Source organism: Planococcus citri, chromosome 1 (genome assembly GCF_950023065.1).
Source record: "Planococcus citri chromosome 1, ihPlaCitr1.1, whole genome shotgun sequence".
Lineage (NCBI taxonomy): Eukaryota > Metazoa > Arthropoda > Insecta > Hemiptera > Pseudococcidae > Planococcus > Planococcus citri.
The window spans coordinates 53,819,351-53,840,562 of NC_088677.1; the positions used below are offsets into that span (position 1 = coordinate 53,819,351).

A 21,212-nucleotide genomic window follows, 5' to 3' on the forward strand; every position below is an offset into this window, starting at 1 on the left:
AAATAAATCATTTTCAAATTTTTATCAAAAAATTCTCAAATTCTTATCATGTTTACAATTTTTTTTCAATTTTGAATATTTTTTCATTTTGAATGTGAATTTCAAAACTTGAGAAAACTTACTAGTGTACATAAGATGATTTTTGAACTTTCGATATGAAAAATAAAGAGTTCGGAGTGTTAAATAATAAATTTGTGGATTCATTTACTTGCCGTGTTCATATTATCTTGGCGAAAAGAAATACACTCATGTAAACAAAATATCTCACTGTAAATTCATTATACTGCCATCCAAATGGCAGAGCAATTATCTGGAGTTACCGTAGCTATTATAATAGCTGGAGGCACATTAACTTTAATTTTACTATTTATTTTTGTTAAAAGACAAATCATGCGTTTTGCTCTTCGCTCAAGGAGAGGGCCGCATGTTCCTGTCGGTCATGACGCCAAGAAAGTAAGCTTATGCACCTGTGTTACATGTCCATTATAGATCCAATCTTTACTTAGTTGCTTTGTTGTTTCAGTCTCTAAGGAGAGAAATTGATAGGCGAGTAGAAGTCATTCCAAAAATAATGTATGAGCCAAAGTTATTAGAATCTAATGATCCGAAGTACATTCTTCCTCCGACTGATAACGTTAGCTACATGTCTCCGTTTTATTGTCGTTTGAAGGCAGTTGACGACATTAAAAAATTAGGTAACTATTTGTTATGCTCATAAGTCATATTTCAATGAAGAAGTTCTAAATCCAATCCTTTAAAGTTTCTGTACATTATGTTGAAGTGTCATCGACGTGAGATGTTTACACATTAATTATCAATATTTTATTACTATTCGTGGTTCATTTCATTTGGAACTTGAGTCACTTACTATCAATAGAGATCGATGCGTATTTGAAGCTATACATTTCGTAACAATTGCAAAGAGAATTTTACGATTGGATGGTTAGATCAGTTTATGTTTTCAAAAAATATTTACATAGAACACGACCTTGCGGTAACAAAAAATTTATTAGGTATAACCTTACGATAGACATTCAATCTTTCTATGTAATATAAATATTCAAAAATCATAAACTTATTGACAAGAAGTTGATAAAAATCACTGTTAAAAATAAAATGAGCCAATAAACTAGAAAATTTATTCTTGAGGAACATTATGAGGCTGGAAAAAATGTCTAAGTAAAGTCTTCCTTCTTTTCTCCGCTATGTACATCTGATTTTCTAAATCTCCGCGATCTGTGGTTTCGGCTCGTTCAATCTTCCACGATAAATTTTCTATTTCGGCTTCGAGCTGCGCTTGTTGATATTCGAATAAATGTTTCAATGATCCTTCAGTCATGTAATAAGCGTAAGGATACGTGTATTGCAGCGTATAACGACATTTAGCTAATAAGGCCGCCGCATCTAGCAAATACTGCCAGTCGATCCAAGTACCAGACCCATTCATCACCTTTGAATTGATTCTTTCTTTGATCTTCTCCAACGTTTTTTCTTCCAACTTAAGACTTTTCGCGTGATTTTGCCATCGTTCGTAGTAGTGCAAGTATTTTCGTAAAGCAGCCCTGGCTTTCGCGTTCTCATTCGCGAGATCAGGATTCTCCCTATACCTCGAACACTCGTAATACTCCGTACCATGGCCTTTCCAATCACCGAGGCACAACCAGCAAAAATCAAACCGACACTTGTAACATTGCATGTGATTGCAACCGCCGTTTTTCTCGATGCATACGTTACAATGAGGACAATCCTTCGTATGGACGCTCAAGTAATTAGCGGTTTCGCTGTCGTCAGCGCACTTGGTTAGCCAATTTTTAATCGTGACGCAATCCGTCGGAGCGTGATAGCTGTCGCCGCATTTGAAACAAAACATCGTATTACAGCTAGAGCAGATGATTCTTTTCGCTAACACCTCGTTGGCTTTGAAAATCATTTTACAATTAGGTCCTACGCAAAATCTTAAATAAGGATGAGATCTCACGTAATTTTGAAAAGCGAAAGTGTGATATTGTACTTTAAGGTAACTTGAAATTGGCAAACTTAATGCAAAGTCTTCAGGTAAAAGTAGATCACATTTATGTGCCATGCATGTTATCTCCGTACTAAATCCTTCGGTTATTTTAACTTCTACGTGTCTGGTCCAACAATCTCGACAAAATTTGTGTTGACACTGTAAACTCAACGTTTCCGTAGCCGGCGTGTCGCACATACAAACAGGACATGAAAAATTATCACCCGAATTGTTCGTTTGATTGTAAGAATTGTCGTCTTCTTTCTTCGCGTTTTTATCCGGTATAATATGCGCTTCGATCAAAAATTTTGTACCATTGTTCTTGTATTCTGAAGTGATTTTTTCGATATCCCAATAATTGGCTATCAAAAGCAATTTTACCAGCGAAGGAGGTATACTTAAACTTTTACTTGCAATGGTAACAGTCTCGTCTACCAAACTTTCAACTTTTTTTTCGGTTAAATTTTCCACTTCATACAACTCGAGATCATCATTGTCGGCGGACATCTCCGCTGCATCATCAGAATAACCGTTTCCTGACATGTTGTAGTAATCATCAAAGCCGTCGTCCATGTCGTCATCTGACTCCATCCCGTCGTCTTTATTTTTGTTATTCTTATCCATTGTTGTTTGACGAACACAAAAAAATACCAACTGTAACAAAACAATAACAATACATTGATCATTAGAAAACGACAAGGATGAAAAAGGTACTTTCTTTTTGTAACCTAGTCTTTTGTATTTTTTTTCTTCTAGAGGCAGAAATAGCAAAATCAGACAAAACTCTGGTACGCCATCCTTCTGAGAATTTAAGAGCCTACTTATTGAATACATTAGCCGCTCCGATGAACAGCGTTGGCCAACGTACAATTCATCAATTCTGCGATCTATATGAGCACGCCAGGTACGACCCAAACGAGTTTACAGAAGAAGAATACCGTGTATATTCCAGACTACTGCTTAAATTACTAGACGCGTAAGCATGCTCAATTTATCGAAAGTTTTACTGATTACGAATGTACGTATTAATTTTCTACTCATTTTCAGAGCTAGAATGTTGAAAGGTTATAGCAACGTGAGAAAACAGAGTCCAAATAACCGCACTGGAGCGAAAAAATTATCAGAAAAAATAAACCAAAATATCAATAAAGATCCGAATGATCATTTGAACGACGATTCCAATAAAAGATCTCCGTATCTCAGTACAGAAAGAAGTGGCGAAACTCCTGTATAAAACTTTGTAAAAATCAGAGTGATTTGATATCATTAAATTTTTTTACACGCGCGTGTCGGTGTAGTTTAAATTTTAGTAATGCGAGGAAAACTACAGAATGTTGAGAGGAAAGAAAGATGAATTGAAAATGAACGATTTATTTGACCAATTACATTACAGTCAATGCAACATTACAACTTGTTACTCAACTAAGCTCGGAGATACATTTTTTTCAAACACTGTTTTTGGTACAAATTCTTTGTTTTTTAAACTAATATGATCTAGATCAGCCAAAGAACCATCGCTTAATTCATCGATTATCCTATTGTCTCGTTTATTCTGAATGCTTTCAAGATACGGAGGATTAATATTTTTGGAGAATCGGATTTCGAAGTGGTAGCCGATAAATCCGATAACTGCTGCAACCGGTAATGTTACAGCTGGTAAATATCTATACAGTACGTTTCTTAGCACAAACGACATTCTGAAATGATACCATTTAAAAATAATATTATAATCATCGTGCGAATGTATGTCAATGTTGTTCAAAGCGCAAGATTCCCATGACTAAGAAAACGCCCTATAATTCAGAAAATTTTCAATTTTCTAGTTACGAGAACGTCACTCGCTCAATATTAATGCGCAACGACATATCACATCACTAATCGAGAATTCGAAAACAATTTTGAATAATTTCTTCGGCGAATTTCAATACGAAAATGGATGACGAACTGACTTCAGAATATCGTGGGAATAAATATGGTTATATTTTTGAATTTTCGACATCGCTTCACAATACAGAAAAAAGATGACATCCGAGATCATCTCTTCAATTCACATTGAGAAACATTCTCTTCTTATATTCCTCGCATTTTACAAAAATACATTATGACACCGAACCATGTTTCCTTATAGGCCTACGAGGACGAAGATTGAAAAAAAACAAAGCATATTTTCAACATGGTCATGACAGGAATTCGAGACCTACTCCAGAAAATTTTGATATCAACTACATGAGTTTTTTTTACATGCAATTCCTAATGTAAATCAAGGCAAGTACGGTACTAATGTATTATAACTTATGACTAATCTATAAAATGATGAAACTTACTTCAATCAATGAAGATTATGACAATTTCAACGAAAAATGATCAATCGTATACATGTGCAGCGATTGCACGGAGTGGACATGGATCTGTTTCAATTAATAGCTAATATTGAAAACTATTGCGAAAAGCTTTCAAAAAAATAATACATAAACTTAATCCAAAGTTATAAACACAAGTTTCAGCCTCTCAAATTATTAATCTACGAACAAACTTCATTCATATCAATAGAATGGATGCTTTCTGGGAACTGGGAAGTGGGAATCACTAATCAGGGAATCACAAAAAAAATTTTGAACTTGTCCAAAAAAAGTTAGTTCATTTATTCTCCACCATGACCGTCAACCTTAGCGCCGCCATCGCCTTCTATTTATTTGTTTTTTTTGCGCGGTTTTCATTTTTCAAAAATCTTTTTTCCAAATTTTTCGTGTTTTTATTTTCTAAATGTGTTTTTTTTAAATTTTTGCCTTTGGCGTTAGTCAGTTTGTTGAAAGCATTTCGCGCTGAAAGTGATGGATTGGATTTCTTTGTCGTGCCACAATCATAGGCCACAAGCGCATTTTATTTCCAAAAGAATGTGGTCGTTGTGGGGTCATGGCGTGATTTAAAAAAAATTTATTTTCGTAGTGAGGGGCGAAAGAATTTAATTTTTTGCAGTACAACTACAAGGAGTACAAGGACATACATAGCCTCATTACAACATGATCTTTAAAGAAATTCTAAGAGATTTGTTCGGTGAATATTGCGCTGAAAATTACCTCTTTAGAGAAAATTTAGAGGTTTAAATCTTTAAAATTTCATTTTATATATCAGAAATATTTAAATAAACATTTATAATAAGAACTATACACTTTTCTCCAAGTCCCGCAAACACTAACTTGATCTATTCCTTAATTGACATTGAAATTTGAAAACTATACCCATATGACGAAACTGAGAAAAGCAAGAACGATAATGGAAAAACTTTAATAAGTATAGTACAAATTAATATTCAAAACATTAGCATTCACACTTGGTAATCGGGTAATTTCGACTGAACTTGTCGAAATAAAATACATAAATGAGATAGAACGACTGAAAATACGCATAAAATAGTTTGCCAATCATCTCGAACTTTGGAAACGACCCATTGATCGAAACATAAGAATAATACGGTGATCCAACTTTTCAACTTTCTATATCTGATTTGACGAATTAACATGTATATCTGCGAAAGAAGGAAAGTTTTAGATTTCATAAATTCACACCAAAGTATTTTAAGATGTATTAACCTTCATCTTACTTGGAACAGTCTCAGGGATGCGTCTAACAGAAAAACCACTCCGTGTATAATGGTTTCGTGAGCAAATTCCTTTAATCACGGATGAAAATTCGTAAATATTTTTCAAACTCAAGATTAGTTATTCTACTGGGAAACTCACTTCGTACGATGATTCACATAGGGTTGAGAAACCTCTGAGTAATGAGACTAACGACAACAGTATAGATAATGACATAGACGCGAATGAAATGAAAGATAAGTCTTCAAATTTCAACTTATGTGCCACTGGAAAGAAAATCAGAGTAAAGGTTTTTATCAACTAATGATGTTCATTCAGCACAAATGACTTTGACGTCGCGTCGACTTACCTGTATAGGGTAATTTCATATCACGAGTATATCCGTTCTGTTGCGGCTCAATTTCTTCTAATTTAATTATATAAGGAGGTCTTAATTTCATTTCTAAACTCAACTCTGATAAATTAATACGAGTTGTTAAACTTTGCGGTTTGTTATATCTCTGACATGTTTTATGAATGAAGTTATCTGCAAAATACATATTATATCATTGTATAAAAGTTCATATTATCGTGGCATCGATATTCGATAATTAATCAAGAATACGAACCGAATTCCAAAAAACTGTAAGGACGAATTACGTGCTCGATTTTTGTCTTGCTGTACACAGTAACGAATTCTTTCATAAGTTCGTTCAAAAAGCTGAAAGCTAGAACCGTAGGATATGTGGATGCACACAGACTCAGGAAAGTTACATCCAAATAACTTATAAAACTGTAACATAATAAAATAATGATTAAATTACTTCAAGGCATACGATATGAAGAAATGAACAAATCGTGATACTCACTAGATAGAATGTGATTGTAATTGAAGAACACATCTTTCAGGAAACAGCGAAGCTTTTTTGGAAAGTAATTTCACATATCTCTTACATTCTTTTATATTTTTATTTATTTCATCGGTAAAATCTGTGGACGCCGACAGCGGCATTCCATCTTTGGTTCTTATTATTAAAGCGTAAATAATATTTTGGAAACAACTGTTGACATGCATTATTACCTTCGTTGATTTTCAAGACAAATTGAAACAGAATTCAATTCAATTACATTTTGTAAAACTATGAAAAACTAATCGTGATTAACCATAATCCTTCATTTTTGTACACGTACGCCAGGTGAATAAAAAATTTCTTATCAGTGATATGTTTTTGGAAAATTTTTTGTTTACGCCATTGACGTTTTACGTCACATGACTCATGAGCAACCCTCTCTTCGGGGCATCGGTAGCAGATTTTAAGATTTTTGATTTCGATTGAAAAATCAAAATTAATCAAGAGATGAGAATTTGCGCAAATTGAAGAAGTTTGTTCGATAATCAATAGTTTATTGCATAATTTTGCAAACAAAAAACCTCAAAACGTTTCATAATAACTGAAAAAAATTATGTTTTTCCCTTGCCAATTTTGAAAAGTTGTTTTAAGCAACCAGGAAACTGAGTGCACTGCTACATAAGCGGCAACTCGGCAACTTAGCAACTTCGTTTCGCGTCAGTGGAACGAAAATGATAAGAAGTTGCTCGGTTATTGGCTGGAACTAGCAACCAAATCAAAATTTTTTGATTTGGTTGCCAAGTTGCCAGTTGCTGGTTGCTAGTTGCTGCTTATGTAGCAGTCGACTGAGGAAACATGATAACGTGAAGTCGTTGAACATTTCCATCTGCCGCAACCCTGCAAGCGTGATGGTCGTCGTTGTTTGTTGTCTTCAAAAGATTTTCTTGTTTGAAATTTGAAAATATCACCATTCGTGTGCTCAGTAAATGTAACTTGACTTTATCTTGTCGTAGTATGATGACTTATTTATATCGATTCGATGTAGCAGGACAGTGAATTACGGATATTTTCACCTATAGATGTAAATGTAAGTCTCATTCGTGTATTCCTCATTCATAAATTCTTTCATTAGTTGGTGTTGTATCATCTAAAGAAAGTCAGCATGCTGATGCTCGAACAATTTTTTCGTTCGAAATTTTCTTGCGAAGTACGAGCTCCAAGCGTGGAAGTAATTGTTTGAAAATGATGAGCCACTTTCTTTGCACGTTATAATGTCGGATGCTGGCCTCAAGTGTGAGGTGTTTTTCTCCGATTATGAGTCCGTTTCAAGTTGAAAGCTTCCTTCAATCTCTCACCAGTGATAAAAACTACACAAGTCATTAATTTATTGCACTCATGGTTTTGTTGATGGTGGAATATTGAAGTCTCTGGTGTTATGAAAACGAATTGTTTTTGTTTCCTCTTTTATATTATACTTTGAAATGCATCGAGTATGCAGTATGAGTAATTATTTATTCTCACTATCTTTTGCTTGTTGATGGTTGATGTAGCATAATTGATAATTTTGTTTATTAAATTTCAACTTGAAAATTCAATTTTTTGCAGGTGGAAGTTGCTTGTTTTCAAAATAGGTGTTCGTTCTTCAAACTAAGCTATCGAAAAATTCACAAAATCACGATGCTGTAAGTACTAAACTAAGTAACATCAAACATTTGTTACTGTCATTTTATTTTTACCTATCACTGCATTTATCTGATTTCTGAATCGTTTTGATTTTGACGAGTAATTAATTTGAATAAAAGTCACATGACCTAACGGATATTGTAGCTAGATTTTGATTCGTCCTTTTTTTGGTTTGATATTGATTTTTCGAATTCCGTGGTTTGATTGGTTGTAGAAGAGCCAATCAAACCGGAGTTCTAATGAAATCACCAATAATGTTTGAAGAAAATTTCTTTAAAAAAAATTGTGATCGAGAGGGGAGATTTTTGACAAATCATGTAATGACAACTCATTCCTTTGAACTTTCTGTTCAGTTATTCGTTGAAACGTTGCATTATTTAATTTTAGTCTATGTCTATGTAATTTTGAAGTGTTTTCAATCTCAATCCTCATTGTTATGTAGGTAGCAGTTCCGAATCTGGGTGCTCCTTTGAACAATGTCACGAAGAGTGACCGAAGCAGATGAATTACGGGTAATATTTTATTTGTAGCTTATTTATTTTGGTATTTTGCGTACTTCACTTGTTTATTTCATTTAAATTTGTTTGTATTTTTATTTTGTCTTGGCATTTTTTTCATTTTATTTAATTTTTTCTTTTCGCGACTCTTGCGATAACGCTGATGATTTTTTGTTTAAATTTTATAATCTTGGATGATAATTTTTGATGAGTTCTGCTTTTATTGAAAATTTGTGTGTGCGATCTGTAAGCATTATCAGTCTTTCAATGAGGCTGTGATAAGTTTTATCAATGGAAATCTTTATATCTATTTGCAGAATATGATTAATAGCTTTAGATGTTCCGATTTAGTAAGTTTATTGGGCTATGTCGGAAGAAATCGTTCTGGTAGAAAAAACGAACTTCAACTAAGAGCTTTGGAAATACTAAAAAATCCTCCTGCTGATATAAACATTGAAGCATTCAAACATAAAATTAAGTTTCTTTATAAAGCTGCTCAGTACGTATATGTATTGCACTTATAATTTTCATATGTGTAATCTTTTTTAAAACGAATTATCTTATTTTTTCTTGTTTAGAGATGAAGCTAAGCAAACGCATAATTTAGAATTACAGCAGCAGCAACAAAATATGATGCCATATAATATGCCTGGGGGCAGGGTGCAGCAAATCATGCCACCCCAACAAGCCATGCAACCCCAGCCAAGACCTTCTGCTAATATTAATCATTATGGCGTGCCTTCTGCTCAGTACGCTAATCAACCTCAGGTAATAATTTAGTTACATATTTTTTTTTCAGAAATGATTGAAATTTTGTTTTTTAATTTTATTATCAACCATTTTCAGAGATATCCCGGTGGAATGCCCGTAGGAGGTAATCCGTATCAAAGTTCGGGATTCACTCAATCTATTCAACCCGCTAACAGTACTCCTTTATGTAACTTTGGACTCACAGTGCTTGTTCCAAATGCCAATTTTTATACGCCGTTCAATGAACTTAAATTTAGAAAATTACCATTTTACAATATCAAGCACGAGTTATTAAAACCCACTGTACTTGGTGAGTAATTTTTCTATATGAATTTTATCATCAAGTGAATCTCATTTTCAATATTTCAATATTTTTCTAGTGTCTAATCACGTTCCTACATTGCCTAATAATTTAAGAACTAGCGCTACTCAAGAATTCCATTATTGTTTTGTATTGACCTGTGATATGGCTTCTGATATGGCCTCAAATAGAGATATTGGAAATGGAAAAAACGATTATAACGTTCAAGTACTAAGTCAATCGTATTATAAATTTATAAAAGTAGATATTTTCGTAGATGGATTTTTAGATGTATAACTACTTTTTTTTCTCGCAGGCTCAGTTAAGGATCACAGCTACTGATAACACGACTGGAAATGTTACCGAATACAACGATTTTCTTCCACTCGGGTTGGTGGTGCGTTTGAATCACAGGCAATGTACATTACCGGTAAGCGATATCATTGAATTACATCGTTTCCTCCTCCCCAAATCAACTAATTTAATCTTTGGTAAATTACAGATTTGTAGTCCTAATTCAAGATCAGGAACTGAATCGAGAAGAATTCCTAGACCAATCAATATTACACCACATATGAAGATGTCTCCGATCTGTCAAAATTTGTTGGTTATCAATTGGGCATGTGAACAAGGAAAAACGTTTGTTGCCAACGTTAATCTTGTTGAAAAATTATCATCAGATTATTTACTTAACAAACTGAAGGAACGGCCGACCATTTCTGTGGACTTGACGAAAGCAACAAGTTGGTATTTGTAATTAAATTTGTAACTAATAGAAGACAGACGATAATAATAATAATTTATGTTTACAGTCCGACAACAGTATAAACGTATAGATGACGATGATGACGAAGATAACGACAATACGAACGCTGACGATGACGATATAGCTACAACAATTGTGCGTGTTTCGTTAGTGTGTCCTTTAGCTAAATTCCGCATGATGTACCCTGCCAAGGGTAAGAATTGTACTCATCTACAGTGTTTTGATGGAGGAGCGTATATCAGTTTGAACGAAAAGAAACCTATGTGGATGTGTCCAGTTTGCAATAGAGAGTTGTATTTCGACGATTTACTCATTGATCAGTAAGTTTTTTTTACATATTTTTGAAATTTTTGCGTTGTCAAACTTTCCCTTATGAAAATGTTGAATGTTCAGGTATTTTTCGGATGTTTTACAAAATAAGGATTTATCTCCGGATTGTCAAGAAGTTCAGCTCTTGGTTGATGGATCATGGAAAAGTTATGACGAAGAAGCTGCAAATAATGATGATAAATCGAAAAATGATGGTTCGGCGAATTCTCCTGGTGCTCAGTCTCCTAACCAGGATGCACGAGTATGTAATGTTGTTCATCTACCTGTTATTTGAATTTGGCTGAAAAAAATTAATTGTCGTTCTTTCAGGCAAATAACGGAGATGCCAATGATAACGGATCGAACAATGATGGTATAATATTGATATTCACCTTTTTTAAATTTGAATTTTAAATTACTTATCGCTGTATTTTATTTTATAGACGTCGACAGAAAAGAATGTGCTATCATTGAAGAAAGTGAAGGAAATACAGCTGGAGGAGGAGCCGTGGTTGATTTAACTGAAGAGGACGAAGAATCGCCGGAAGATACAATGGACGCAGACGCAAATGACGCAGAAAACAATATTCCTCTTGAACCTCCCAAGATCTCTCCTCCGCCACCTTTGAGCCCTCCGCAGGCGAAACCGAACGGTGAGTGATAGCATCCCTCTGCCTCTTATTTTTCTTATTTGTCATAAATTATTCTATTTGGGTTATTGCATTGTATTAGATACTAATGACAAAGCTGTGGAAGGTACTTCGAATACCGAAAAGCCAGAAACAGATGATGGCGATTCTTCGGCAATCACTCCAACTACCAACGCATCGGCTTCAACCGAAAGAGCTTCTTCTACAGCGGTCAGCAGTTCTGGGTACATGAGTCCAGGTATAATTTCTTTGGACAGTCCTTCCCCGCCACCGATGGTTGCCTTGAATTTAGGTAAGAGACGAGTGATAGTTTTTGGTGTGTGTAATCCGTTATGTAGACCTAATTGTATGTATTGTTTTGCAGGAGATACGTCATAGTGATTGGAAAAGCGTCTCCAGTCTTCTGTATATATTTTTTGTGATATATAAGTTCGTTTTTTTCAATTTATAAAGATGAAATGATTTACTTTTATTTGTAATTTTTTTAAAATGTTTTATAACAATGTGCTGTATTCTGGTAATTGAGTTATGTTTATGTAGATTTATTTTGTTCTGAATTGGTGACACGTGCTACGTTGTAATTGCAAGTGTTTTTTTATTACTTGAATTTTGAATATTGATTGTAAGAATACAATTCTTATCATTTTTAATTATAACATTATCGTTAAATTAAAGACTTTTCACTTCCTTTATTTTCGTGTTAAATAGTCGAGTTACTCGAGTTCAGTGTTGAAAAGAAGACTTATTCAATTTTTGACAAATAAAGTCATTAACATGGTCATTAATTAATAATTATTATTGATTGTTTTGGATTTAGTTCCACTTCGGGCATTTCGGTTCGGTCTTCGCTTCTTGTTCTCACTTCTCAAGTTCGAAATAAAATGAAAATTCAAAATCAAACAAAATTACTTTTACCGTATTGTGGTACGGTGTACGGTAGTCGGTAATTACGAATTACTGTCGGAAAATTTACAGTGATTACTGATAAGAATGTTTTTATCAGTTCGTCAAAAATCATGAAAGTTGAAACTATTTTAATGAATATTTTTTCAACAATTTTCAATTGTAATTAACTAATTATCATAATTTCATTTTTAAAATGTACCTAAGCAGATTACGACCTTTTTTCTCCGCTACGCGTCAAACTGTCAGAAGGAGTTGTTCGGTAAGTGTCACTTGATAAATACTTCTACAACTGGAGAAATATTACATGCTTGGTTTTCACATTAAATTGTATATAATTTATTCGTATCAAGTCTGGAATCAGACGCAGTTTCTTTCTGAATTCCTGGAATAATTACAATATCTTCTGTTTCAGGCTTCAAACAATGAGAAACGTGATTATTCAGAACATGAAAAAAAAGTGTTCGATATTTTACAGAATCGATTCACATCCGCAAAATCTATCCGTGTTGTTGATGTTTCCTGTAAATAAGTTTACTATATAGATATCACGATGTGATGCAATTTTTTTGATAAATTAATGTTCAAACCTACCTGTAATTTCAGGTGGATGCGGGGCGATGTTTGATGTGACTGTTGTTTCCCCCGAATTCAAAGGCATGGCTATGGTTAAACAACACCAAATGGTCACTGAAGTAAGGATTATTTTAAAACAGTTTTCGTAATTTAAATAGTCATTTTTTGACATTTTGGTCGTATGTTATATTTTAGGCATTAAAAGACGAAATAAAAAAGATGCATGGAATAAGAATTTCTACTGATCATGAAGTCAATGCTGAAAATTAAAGTAGAACGGTTAGTCCTCGTGGTTTTATTTTTTAGAACTTTGTTTTGTTTATTATTTTATTAAATTTATGTTGAAACTTTAAAATTTCAATTTTTTGATAATGGTTCTTTCTTTGTTTCGTCAAAGTCATAACAAGTTTATGTTTTGAGAACTGAGTTAATAGGAATGCTTGTTTTGATTGTGAAATATTGCAAATAATTAGGCTACTTACTACTTTTTATTTTGTTATTCTTTCAAATAGTTACGATTATTTTGTCTGACGATTTTGTCGCGTTTGATGAATAATTCGTATAGGCGAATTAAAATTCATTTTTTTCCCACTTTTGCTCTTGATTCATCTCCTTGTTAATAATGACCAAGTGAATGAAATGTTGTCAAGCTGCTAAGAAAATTTACATTTTAAATTTTCGATGTTTCGTGGGTATAATCATTGGAATTTTGAAACGGAAATGATTTTTTATTGTGTTCAAAAAAAGAAAGTTCCACATTTCAATTGGAGATTCTTGAAAGTTTCTAGATTGGCAGCTGGCATACTATAAACAATGTACCTAGTGAAGAAAAATTGTGCCAATTACATCGCCTGTTCGTGTAAACCACCTTAGTATTAGTCAGAAGTTGGGTTTTCGGTCGGTGTGGGAATTGGGGATTTACACCATTGACCTTTTCACGAATATCCATTTTGCAGAAATGGGCTAAAGTATTACCAACGTTTATCGATTGCAAACAATTTAATAACCCGACCCTAATGAAATTCGGACATTAAAACAGTCAGCTCGAAAAGAAACGCCGCTTATCTGAAACCAATTGATTACTAATAGCTTTTAAAGGGATTAAATCGTTTAGTTTTTTCATCTAGGGAAACATTTTCTCGAGTTAATCTATGAGAATTGGCTTTACTGATTTTTATGTGACCAATGACCATCTTGCTGTTATTTTCTTTTTTCAAGTGCAGTTAACACCTACAATAGAAAAATTTCGGAGTTCTCGTAGAATTATTTTTGTTCCTAATAGTTCTACGTTTTTGGTGTTGAAATGGTAATTGGTAAAAAATCTGCGTCTTGATACGTTTTGTGAAAAAACTTTAATTATCTTCTAATATTTTTTATTCCGCAGAATGTCTACCTCCTACGCAGCGCTTGTTTGACGGTTGTCCTATTTTGTATTTTTAAACTTGAAGACCCCTCCTGACCTTATTGTTCTATAGTACGTATTGGTATTTATACAGATTTTGTAAAAATTGAAAAAAATTTCACTCTAAAATTGTGTGGAATAAGAATTTTTTTCTCAAGTAGAACGTCTGAACTTCTGAAGCGATTTTTTTTCAATTGTATGTTTTTTCTCAGAAAGACATGAGAAATTATATGTGAGCCAAGTTTGAAATTTTAAAAATTCGCTAAAAATCTACGTAAAAGTTAATCAAAGCAGCTGAAATTTCAGCTTGTGGTGTATGTTGGAGTACTTTTTCAAACCTCCATTGTTCGGTTCAAAAATTTGTGTGCTCATTGGAATACCTACTTAAGTCCAACTCTATACACATGTTTTGAGGTTCAGTTTGGGTTGCAGCATATGTTACCAGGCGAATTATTCAACCCTTGCAGCTTCACACCCATGTAAGAAATTTCCGATTTCGCTCCATTCGTGAAAAGAATCGCAAGTTTCCGCTATGAATTCATATAAAATATAGATTCCCAAGCACTTTTAAAATGCACTTTGGCTCATTCAACTGCAAGCGTTTTTTCCAACTACTTCAAAGGGCACTTTTTGAACCAATATTATTTTCTACTTACCAGTATAGGCGTCTGGGTATAGAATTTTACACCAATTTCGGTCGACAAAATAACAAAGATTTATAGCCTATGGGGCATGGGGTAAGTCTAGGTATGGGTTTCCTAAAACACATGTTTTTTTTCTCTCAAATACGGTAGAAATGGGACGATATACACGATAGCATTTTAAAATAAAAATAACACAAGCTACAGCGGCAGTGCGGCGTCATTGCGAGCACCGCAAAGATGAGTAGTAAAATTAATGGCACTTTCTAAGCCAAAAGTGGAAACTAGCTAAAAGCAATGACAAAGTACATTTTAACTTGTCCCGCTATGCAGAGACACGAGATATGAAAAAGAAAGAAAGCAGAAAAAAACGTTAGCCGCGGTTTCCTCATACCTCCTTCATATACGTACGTATAGTACGTATTACGTACAATATACAATTCCTGTACATATCCCCGAGGGCAGGTAAGAGACGTTCGCGAGGATACTGCGGTGTAGTCTGCGTATATTAAAACAGTAGGTAAGGTAGGTACCTACGAACAAAATGAGAGAATCATAACGTCGGATGGCTCGAAAATGGTATAAATTACTAGATAAAGCGCGAATTATACAGCAGAGGTGGCAAGGATGGGTAGCCAGAGTCGTGAAAACATAAGGGTTAGAGAGCTAGAGATAGGTAGGTAGGTAGGTACATAGTAGGGTACGACATGCTATATATGTTGCTGTATGGATACACGACTCACTCAGAAACGCTTACCTTCATTATAATATCGTCATCGTTAAAAGCGCAGCCCGCGACTACGACTATACGAAGAACGATACGGAATCGGAGCGCGAAGGGGCTGTAATCAAATGAAAATCTCGGCGGATTCCTTTATTTAATTTTCTCGATCGCGCCCTCTCTGACTGACTGTGTGAGTCGCTGCCGCTACCGTCGTCCTCGTAAATAACGAACAAAACGCGGTAAGAGAATAAACGAAAAGTAGGGGAAAAGGGGAGAAATAATGAAGCGAGGGTGGCGGAGTAATTTGGCAGAAGAGTAGCTGTGTAACTGGTATGGTATACATACATATGTACGATTCCACAGCACTAGCAGAGTGTACCAGAGTATAGTGTTGTACGATTAGTAATTCGATTAAATAACGAATCAGCGGTGGCTCGAATGTGAAAACTGAAAAACCCCCGCCGTCGTTGTTGTAACCCCCGTAAACTAAGTACTAACGAACGTTTTAGCGCATCGGCTGCGCTTGGTATCTTTTCTCTGCCAGCACCGGCTCCAGCTCCGGCTTCGGCACCGGCACTTCCGCATCCCCCGTCTTTTCGTTTAAATAAAGTACACAGACACGCAGCAGGAAGAAGGGTGAAAGGGGCGCACGACGGATGATGTAGCAGGGTTGCAGGGATGGCCAGGAATTCTTCGCTGTTCACGCCGTTGTATTTATTATTGTTTATTATTTTGTCCTCAGCAGAGCAGTCAGCACCAGTAGCAGACGTTGCCGTCGGAGTTTTCAGTTTTGGAGCTGCGTTAACCGTCACGGAAGGATGAACAGCTTCGTAATATTTATTTACATCGTACTTCCAACTAAAGCCTAATGTTATTATATCATATTCATCTTGTTTTTAGTACGGCTATATATATATTCGACGTTTAATCAACGACACGACAGTATAAAACGTTGTTGCCGCGCCACTGCTCGTAAACAACGGCCACCGAGCAGTGAGCAGTGAGCAATGAGCACTAATACGAGCACTAGCAGTAAGCAGCACCACCGACAAAGAGAGAACAAGAGAGAGAAAAAGACTACACAGATCGCACCGCACCGCATGTAATATAGGCTACGATGCGCGAATAACAATGAATTATGGAACGACATTCGCTACACCAATTTAATTATACGCGACTTATTAGATTAAAATTTTCTAAAATTTAAATTGGCGCCTATCTCGTTGCTCGCTCGCTTGCAGATTTTCCTTCTGCTTTCTATCCGCAACCGTGTCGCCTTTATTTACCGCGTTCGACTTTGTTTTTTCATACTTTTCATCCCCTGTCTGTAAATCTGCGATAGTTCGTACCGCAAAATTATTTTTCAAACGCGGGGTTCGAGTAGTTTACTCCTTCCCTGTATACTTACTATGTATATTTAAATACAATGTCGCGAACAAAGGGAACTGGGAACGGCTCCATTTATTTCGCATTTATGATTTTCAACTTTGAAAAACCGTATGCGCTTGTACCGAATTTTTTATAGCTCTGTACTTTTTACAGGGAGGGATAGAATTGTTGTTCTTTAACCCTTTTATGGTGAGGAAAAAGATTTGACGGATGAAATTTGAAAACTTTGGTTGTTTGGTTGCATCGCGTAAGTGTGATTGAAATTTGGTTTTTGAGGCATGAGGTCATTTTAATTTGTACAGGGGTGGCAACTTGAATTTTTTCTGTGTGTAGCACAAAAATTTTGAAACAAAATTACTGTAATATAACCCCCCCCCCCCCCCACCAGCTTGAGCCAGTAAAAAGTCGATACGTTGAACTTCTTCCATTTTTAGAAATTAATTCATTGAGGTTCCACTTCAGGGATGAACTATATGTAATACGAGTACTTGACGAATAGTTTAGTAGGTATAGATAGGTTTTCTTGAAAAAAAAAGTAGTTGTGCAAAAATGATTTTTTTTTCAACAAATATTAAAATCCAGTCAAAATTATCTAAAAACGCTAAAAGTTTATAATTGAGAATTTTTTTTTAGAATGTCCAAAATTTCATGTTTCATTGACTAGTTGCACTCCAAATTTTTGTGCCATGTGTAGCATGCTACACACGAAATCGGCTCGTGTGTAGCCGAAGCTACACAGGCAACAGGATACTTGCCACCAATGAATTTGTAATAAGATCTGAATTCTAGCTCACAGAGACTGACCAAAGTGATTTCTCAATGGATGGAGGGGAGGGTAAAATCTCTAAAAATTCAAATTCTTTGTTAGGTATACCATAATTAAGTTCACTAACTAGAATTTTACAGGTGCTTTTTTGGTTCGTGAACTCCGGAACGAAACTACCTACAGGTTATTTTTTAGGCAGTGTAAGACTAAAAATTTGATGAATGGCGTAAGTGAGGAAAAAATACCAATTTTTGCGGAATAAATGGAGTTTTTTTTACAGCAAAATTAGAGATAAATGGACAGTTTTTTACGCGACGAGTGGTCCAAGTATTTTCTTTCGTGAGGTACAATTTTTTGAATTTGAATTGATACACTTTTTTCCCAAAAATTTCAATTTTGAATTAGAGAAGCAAACAGGCTAGGGAGCTGATGTAAAGACCGAATTTTTCGAAAATTTAGGTTTTCAAAAAATAAAACATACTTACTTAAGGTATGGTACCGGCTGAGATATTTTTTTATGAGAAGTCAATTTTTTTCACCCTTGACATTTTAAAAATTTCAAGCCGATAATTTTACTGGTAGATACTGACAATTAGTTACTTCAGCGAAATTTCTAACGAGCTGAGTCTTCCAAAATTTTTATGATTGTTAAACTTTTTTTTCCATTAACGTGCCTTTACATAAGTACTGCTATAATGGCCAGAGGCACGGCAAGTAAAAAGGTTACAGTTGTATTAGAAGTCCGCTGGAGTGTAGAAATTTAAACAGGTTTCAAACGTTTCCTCAAAACTTTAGTGCAAAATTTTGTCAAAATTATTAAATTTTTTGAGTTTAGTATAGTCAATGGTAATCTTTAAAAATTTTGAAAAATATCTGCATCAGTAATCATTTTCAACCTTCATCCTTTTTATGACAGAAAAATATTTTTGTAGAATAAATTACCTGTCATTTTTGCCATCTAAACATTTCCAGGTCTACCTATCTTTACTATTGATGCGAAATTTCCCTTTTGCCTTGGTTCTTTCTAATTTATTTAGGTCTCACCGGTCTCAGAATTTTTTTTAGCCAATTTTTGAAAATATTGCGAGAAAAACTATTTTTGAAGGGATTTATATCAAAGAAGAATTGAAATACATCTGCTGATCTCAAAAAGACAGTTTTGGGATCGGACGCAGAAAAGTTTAAAAATCTCGCAAAAATACACTGGCATCAAATCAAATTTTAGAAGCTGGATTTCATTCTTGGATTTTTGGCGAATTTTTGAGAGTTCGAAGCCTTAATTTGTTTGAAAAAATTGATCAAGTTTAAGGTACTAAAGCTGAGCATTAGTTTGTACCCAATTTTCTACCTCACGAATCAAGATTGGTGGTGGCTTCGAGTGATTCTAGAGCATTCTCAGTTAATTTTTGAAACTCGAATTTTGAATAAATTTCCATAAAGTGGGTTAAAATGAAAATCAGTGCTTATAAGCTTAGATTTATCGTCTTTGTGGGACATTCGATCAATTCAGGTATTCAAAATCTGTCTATATAAAAGTTCAAATTTAAAATCCAAAATGTTATCCAGCAGTTAGGTAGCTGCTTTTTTGAACAAAATGAAAAATTTCTCGTTTATACGAACGTGTCAATATGTGAAGCTGAAAATTTGATAGAATACCTACAGTTTATTTTTGACCAGCATAATCGATTGGCAACCACTTATACGCTATTCTGGAACCTCCAAAGGATTTTTGAAATAGTCGAGTTTTCAAAAATTGAAATTAGGTTACATAGCTAACAATAAGTACATAGGTAGGTAGGTAGGTATGGATTAGAATAGATTACCTACCTTATTAAATGAGCAAAAACGAATAATGTTGAAAAATGCGTAAGTCCATTGAAGGGTCACAAAGACGGTAAAGCCATTTCATTTTAACTGTTCTATATTAAGATTTTCCCCAGAACTGGAAAATCCAAAAATCTGCTACAGGCTCCACAGAATAGCCTTGAAACCACCGGAAATCGATTTGAGAGAACGAAAACAACACTGGGACTAAATTAGGTAGTATAATTCTGATTATAGGTGCTGGAATACATTTTGACTATTTTATGAAAATTTTTCCGGAACTGGAAAATCCAGAAATCTGGCAGAAGCTCCAGTACATGTCTGGAAACTTCCGCCAGCGCCAGTCGATTTTAGAGAGCGAGAATAAAATATAAAGATCAAATTAAAGTTTAATACGCGCTGAATTTCATTTTAGCGTTTCTTGTGACAATTCTTTTCAGAAATAGAAAGTCCAAAATCTGCTGGAAGCTCCAGAATGAGCTTGAAACCATACTAAATCGATTTGCAAAGCTCGGAGCGTAAATAAAAACATTTTCATAGGTATATATTTTTTTAAAATAAAAAACCAACCACTGGAAAAAGTTTTGAATTCGAACCAGCTCAGACAGATTTTGAAAATTTATTTCTAAATTGATCGAGAGGATTATAAAGGCGATAAATCCGAGTGTGTAGGTAGGTACTGAACTTCATTTTGGTCCTTTTTATTATGTACCATTTTTCCATAGTTGGAAAACTAGAAATCCGCTGGAGACGTCCGAATGGCTCGTACTACCATCAATCGAGTCAAAATGTCGAAAAAAGATTAATTTTTAAAAAAATAGGTAATAATCTTTGAAGGAAATTTGAGATTAAACCTATAAAAATGGATTTCAAAATTGCTCAATTTTCATAGTAAATACTTAAGCCTTTGAATTTTCAAAAAATTGAAGAGTGAAATTAGGCGTTAGAAACTTGGCCTGTATGGTGGTGTATTTTTAGATACAAGCTTTCGATTTTTCTGTCTCGTCCAAAAAATGTTTACTGCTTGGATGTTTACCTTGTAGGGGGGGGGGGGGGTGAGTTGAGTAATCTCCATAATCCCTTTCATTTTCAATAGATCCAAGAAAATTTCAATTTCGAAAAAAAAAACATTCACAATGATGTCTAATATTTTAAATTGAGGTAGTGGGTACCTATCAAAAATTCGATATAAGTAAGGTACATATATTGTGTTTATTTCCAAAAATGAATTAGGTATTTCCCCCAATTTCACAGTCATGAGAAACTCCAGGCATTGTTGGTCTATTCTGAAAATTAATCTCTCAAAAAATAAGAGCATACGTATTTCAATATTGAAGAAAAAAAAATTGAAAAAAAATGTTTTTTATTGAATTTGTGGAATTTTGAAAAAGATTTCCATTTATTCAATCAACAACGTGACTTGTTCAAAATCTTCGTTTCCGTTTCGCTGCAGAAAATTCCCTCTGCTTAGAAAAAGTATAATCCACAGAACAATTTACATAAGAACGTTTTAAAATTCCAATCGTTATAATTGCGTGGAAAAAATTCATCCATCAAGCGTAAAACAGAAAACAATACCAATCTGCGTACTGTG

At 34.4% G+C, this 21,212-nt stretch overlaps 5 protein-coding genes across 8 annotated transcripts; 3 read left to right on the plus strand and 2 right to left on the minus strand.

Moving 5' to 3' along the window:
- Positions 1-25: 25 nt before the first annotated feature.
- LOC135832768 (protein C1orf43 homolog) lies at positions 26-3,293 on the plus strand. The gene is made up of 4 exons (XM_065346239.1): positions 26-453; positions 524-695; positions 2,765-2,984; positions 3,056-3,293. The coding sequence occupies exons 1-4, from the start codon at positions 295-297 to the stop codon at positions 3,240-3,242; spliced, it is 738 nt and encodes a 245-aa protein (XP_065202311.1). The 5' UTR covers positions 26-294; the 3' UTR covers positions 3,243-3,293.
- Positions 990-4,607, minus strand: ari-2 (E3 ubiquitin-protein ligase ari-2). The gene is made up of 2 exons (XM_065346229.1): positions 4,333-4,607; positions 990-2,662 (listed from the first exon to the last, which is right to left on the minus strand). The coding sequence occupies exon 2, from the start codon at positions 2,630-2,632 to the stop codon at positions 1,139-1,141; it is 1,494 nt and encodes a 497-aa protein (XP_065202301.1). The 5' UTR covers positions 2,633-2,662; positions 4,333-4,607; the 3' UTR covers positions 990-1,138.
- Positions 4,608-5,277: 670 nt separating this feature from the next.
- Positions 5,278-6,820, minus strand: LOC135832766 (vesicle-trafficking protein SEC22a-like). The gene is made up of 6 exons (XM_065346237.1): positions 6,456-6,820; positions 6,216-6,379; positions 5,957-6,133; positions 5,749-5,873; positions 5,610-5,678; positions 5,278-5,534 (listed from the first exon to the last, which is right to left on the minus strand). The coding sequence occupies exons 1-6, from the start codon at positions 6,659-6,661 to the stop codon at positions 5,334-5,336; spliced, it is 942 nt and encodes a 313-aa protein (XP_065202309.1). The 5' UTR covers positions 6,662-6,820; the 3' UTR covers positions 5,278-5,333.
- Positions 6,821-7,272: 452 nt separating this feature from the next.
- Positions 7,273-12,085, plus strand: LOC135832763 (E3 SUMO-protein ligase PIAS4-like). 4 transcript variants are annotated; one of them, XM_065346224.1, is made up of 15 exons: positions 7,273-7,524; positions 8,043-8,119; positions 8,563-8,632; positions 8,935-9,116; positions 9,196-9,385; positions 9,464-9,677; positions 9,748-9,896; positions 9,985-10,098; positions 10,171-10,411; positions 10,481-10,754; positions 10,828-11,005; positions 11,074-11,116; positions 11,187-11,396; positions 11,476-11,685; positions 11,758-12,085. In XM_065346224.1, the coding sequence occupies exons 3-15, from the start codon at positions 8,597-8,599 to the stop codon at positions 11,769-11,771; spliced, it is 2,055 nt and encodes a 684-aa protein (XP_065202296.1). In that variant the 5' UTR covers positions 7,273-7,524; positions 8,043-8,119; positions 8,563-8,596; the 3' UTR covers positions 11,772-12,085. The 4 variants fall into 4 exon arrangements, with proteins under 4 accessions (XP_065202296.1, XP_065202298.1, XP_065202299.1 ...); XM_065346226.1 differs by having other exon boundaries at positions 8,949-9,116; XM_065346228.1 differs by having other exon boundaries at positions 7,278-7,524; positions 8,969-9,116.
- Positions 12,086-12,384: 299 nt separating this feature from the next.
- On the plus strand, positions 12,385-13,227 carry LOC135832769 (bolA-like protein 3). The gene is made up of 4 exons (XM_065346240.1): positions 12,385-12,558; positions 12,712-12,820; positions 12,903-12,991; positions 13,068-13,227. The coding sequence occupies exons 1-4, from the start codon at positions 12,493-12,495 to the stop codon at positions 13,140-13,142; spliced, it is 339 nt and encodes a 112-aa protein (XP_065202312.1). The 5' UTR covers positions 12,385-12,492; the 3' UTR covers positions 13,143-13,227.
- Positions 13,228-21,212: the final 7,985 nt, after the last annotated feature.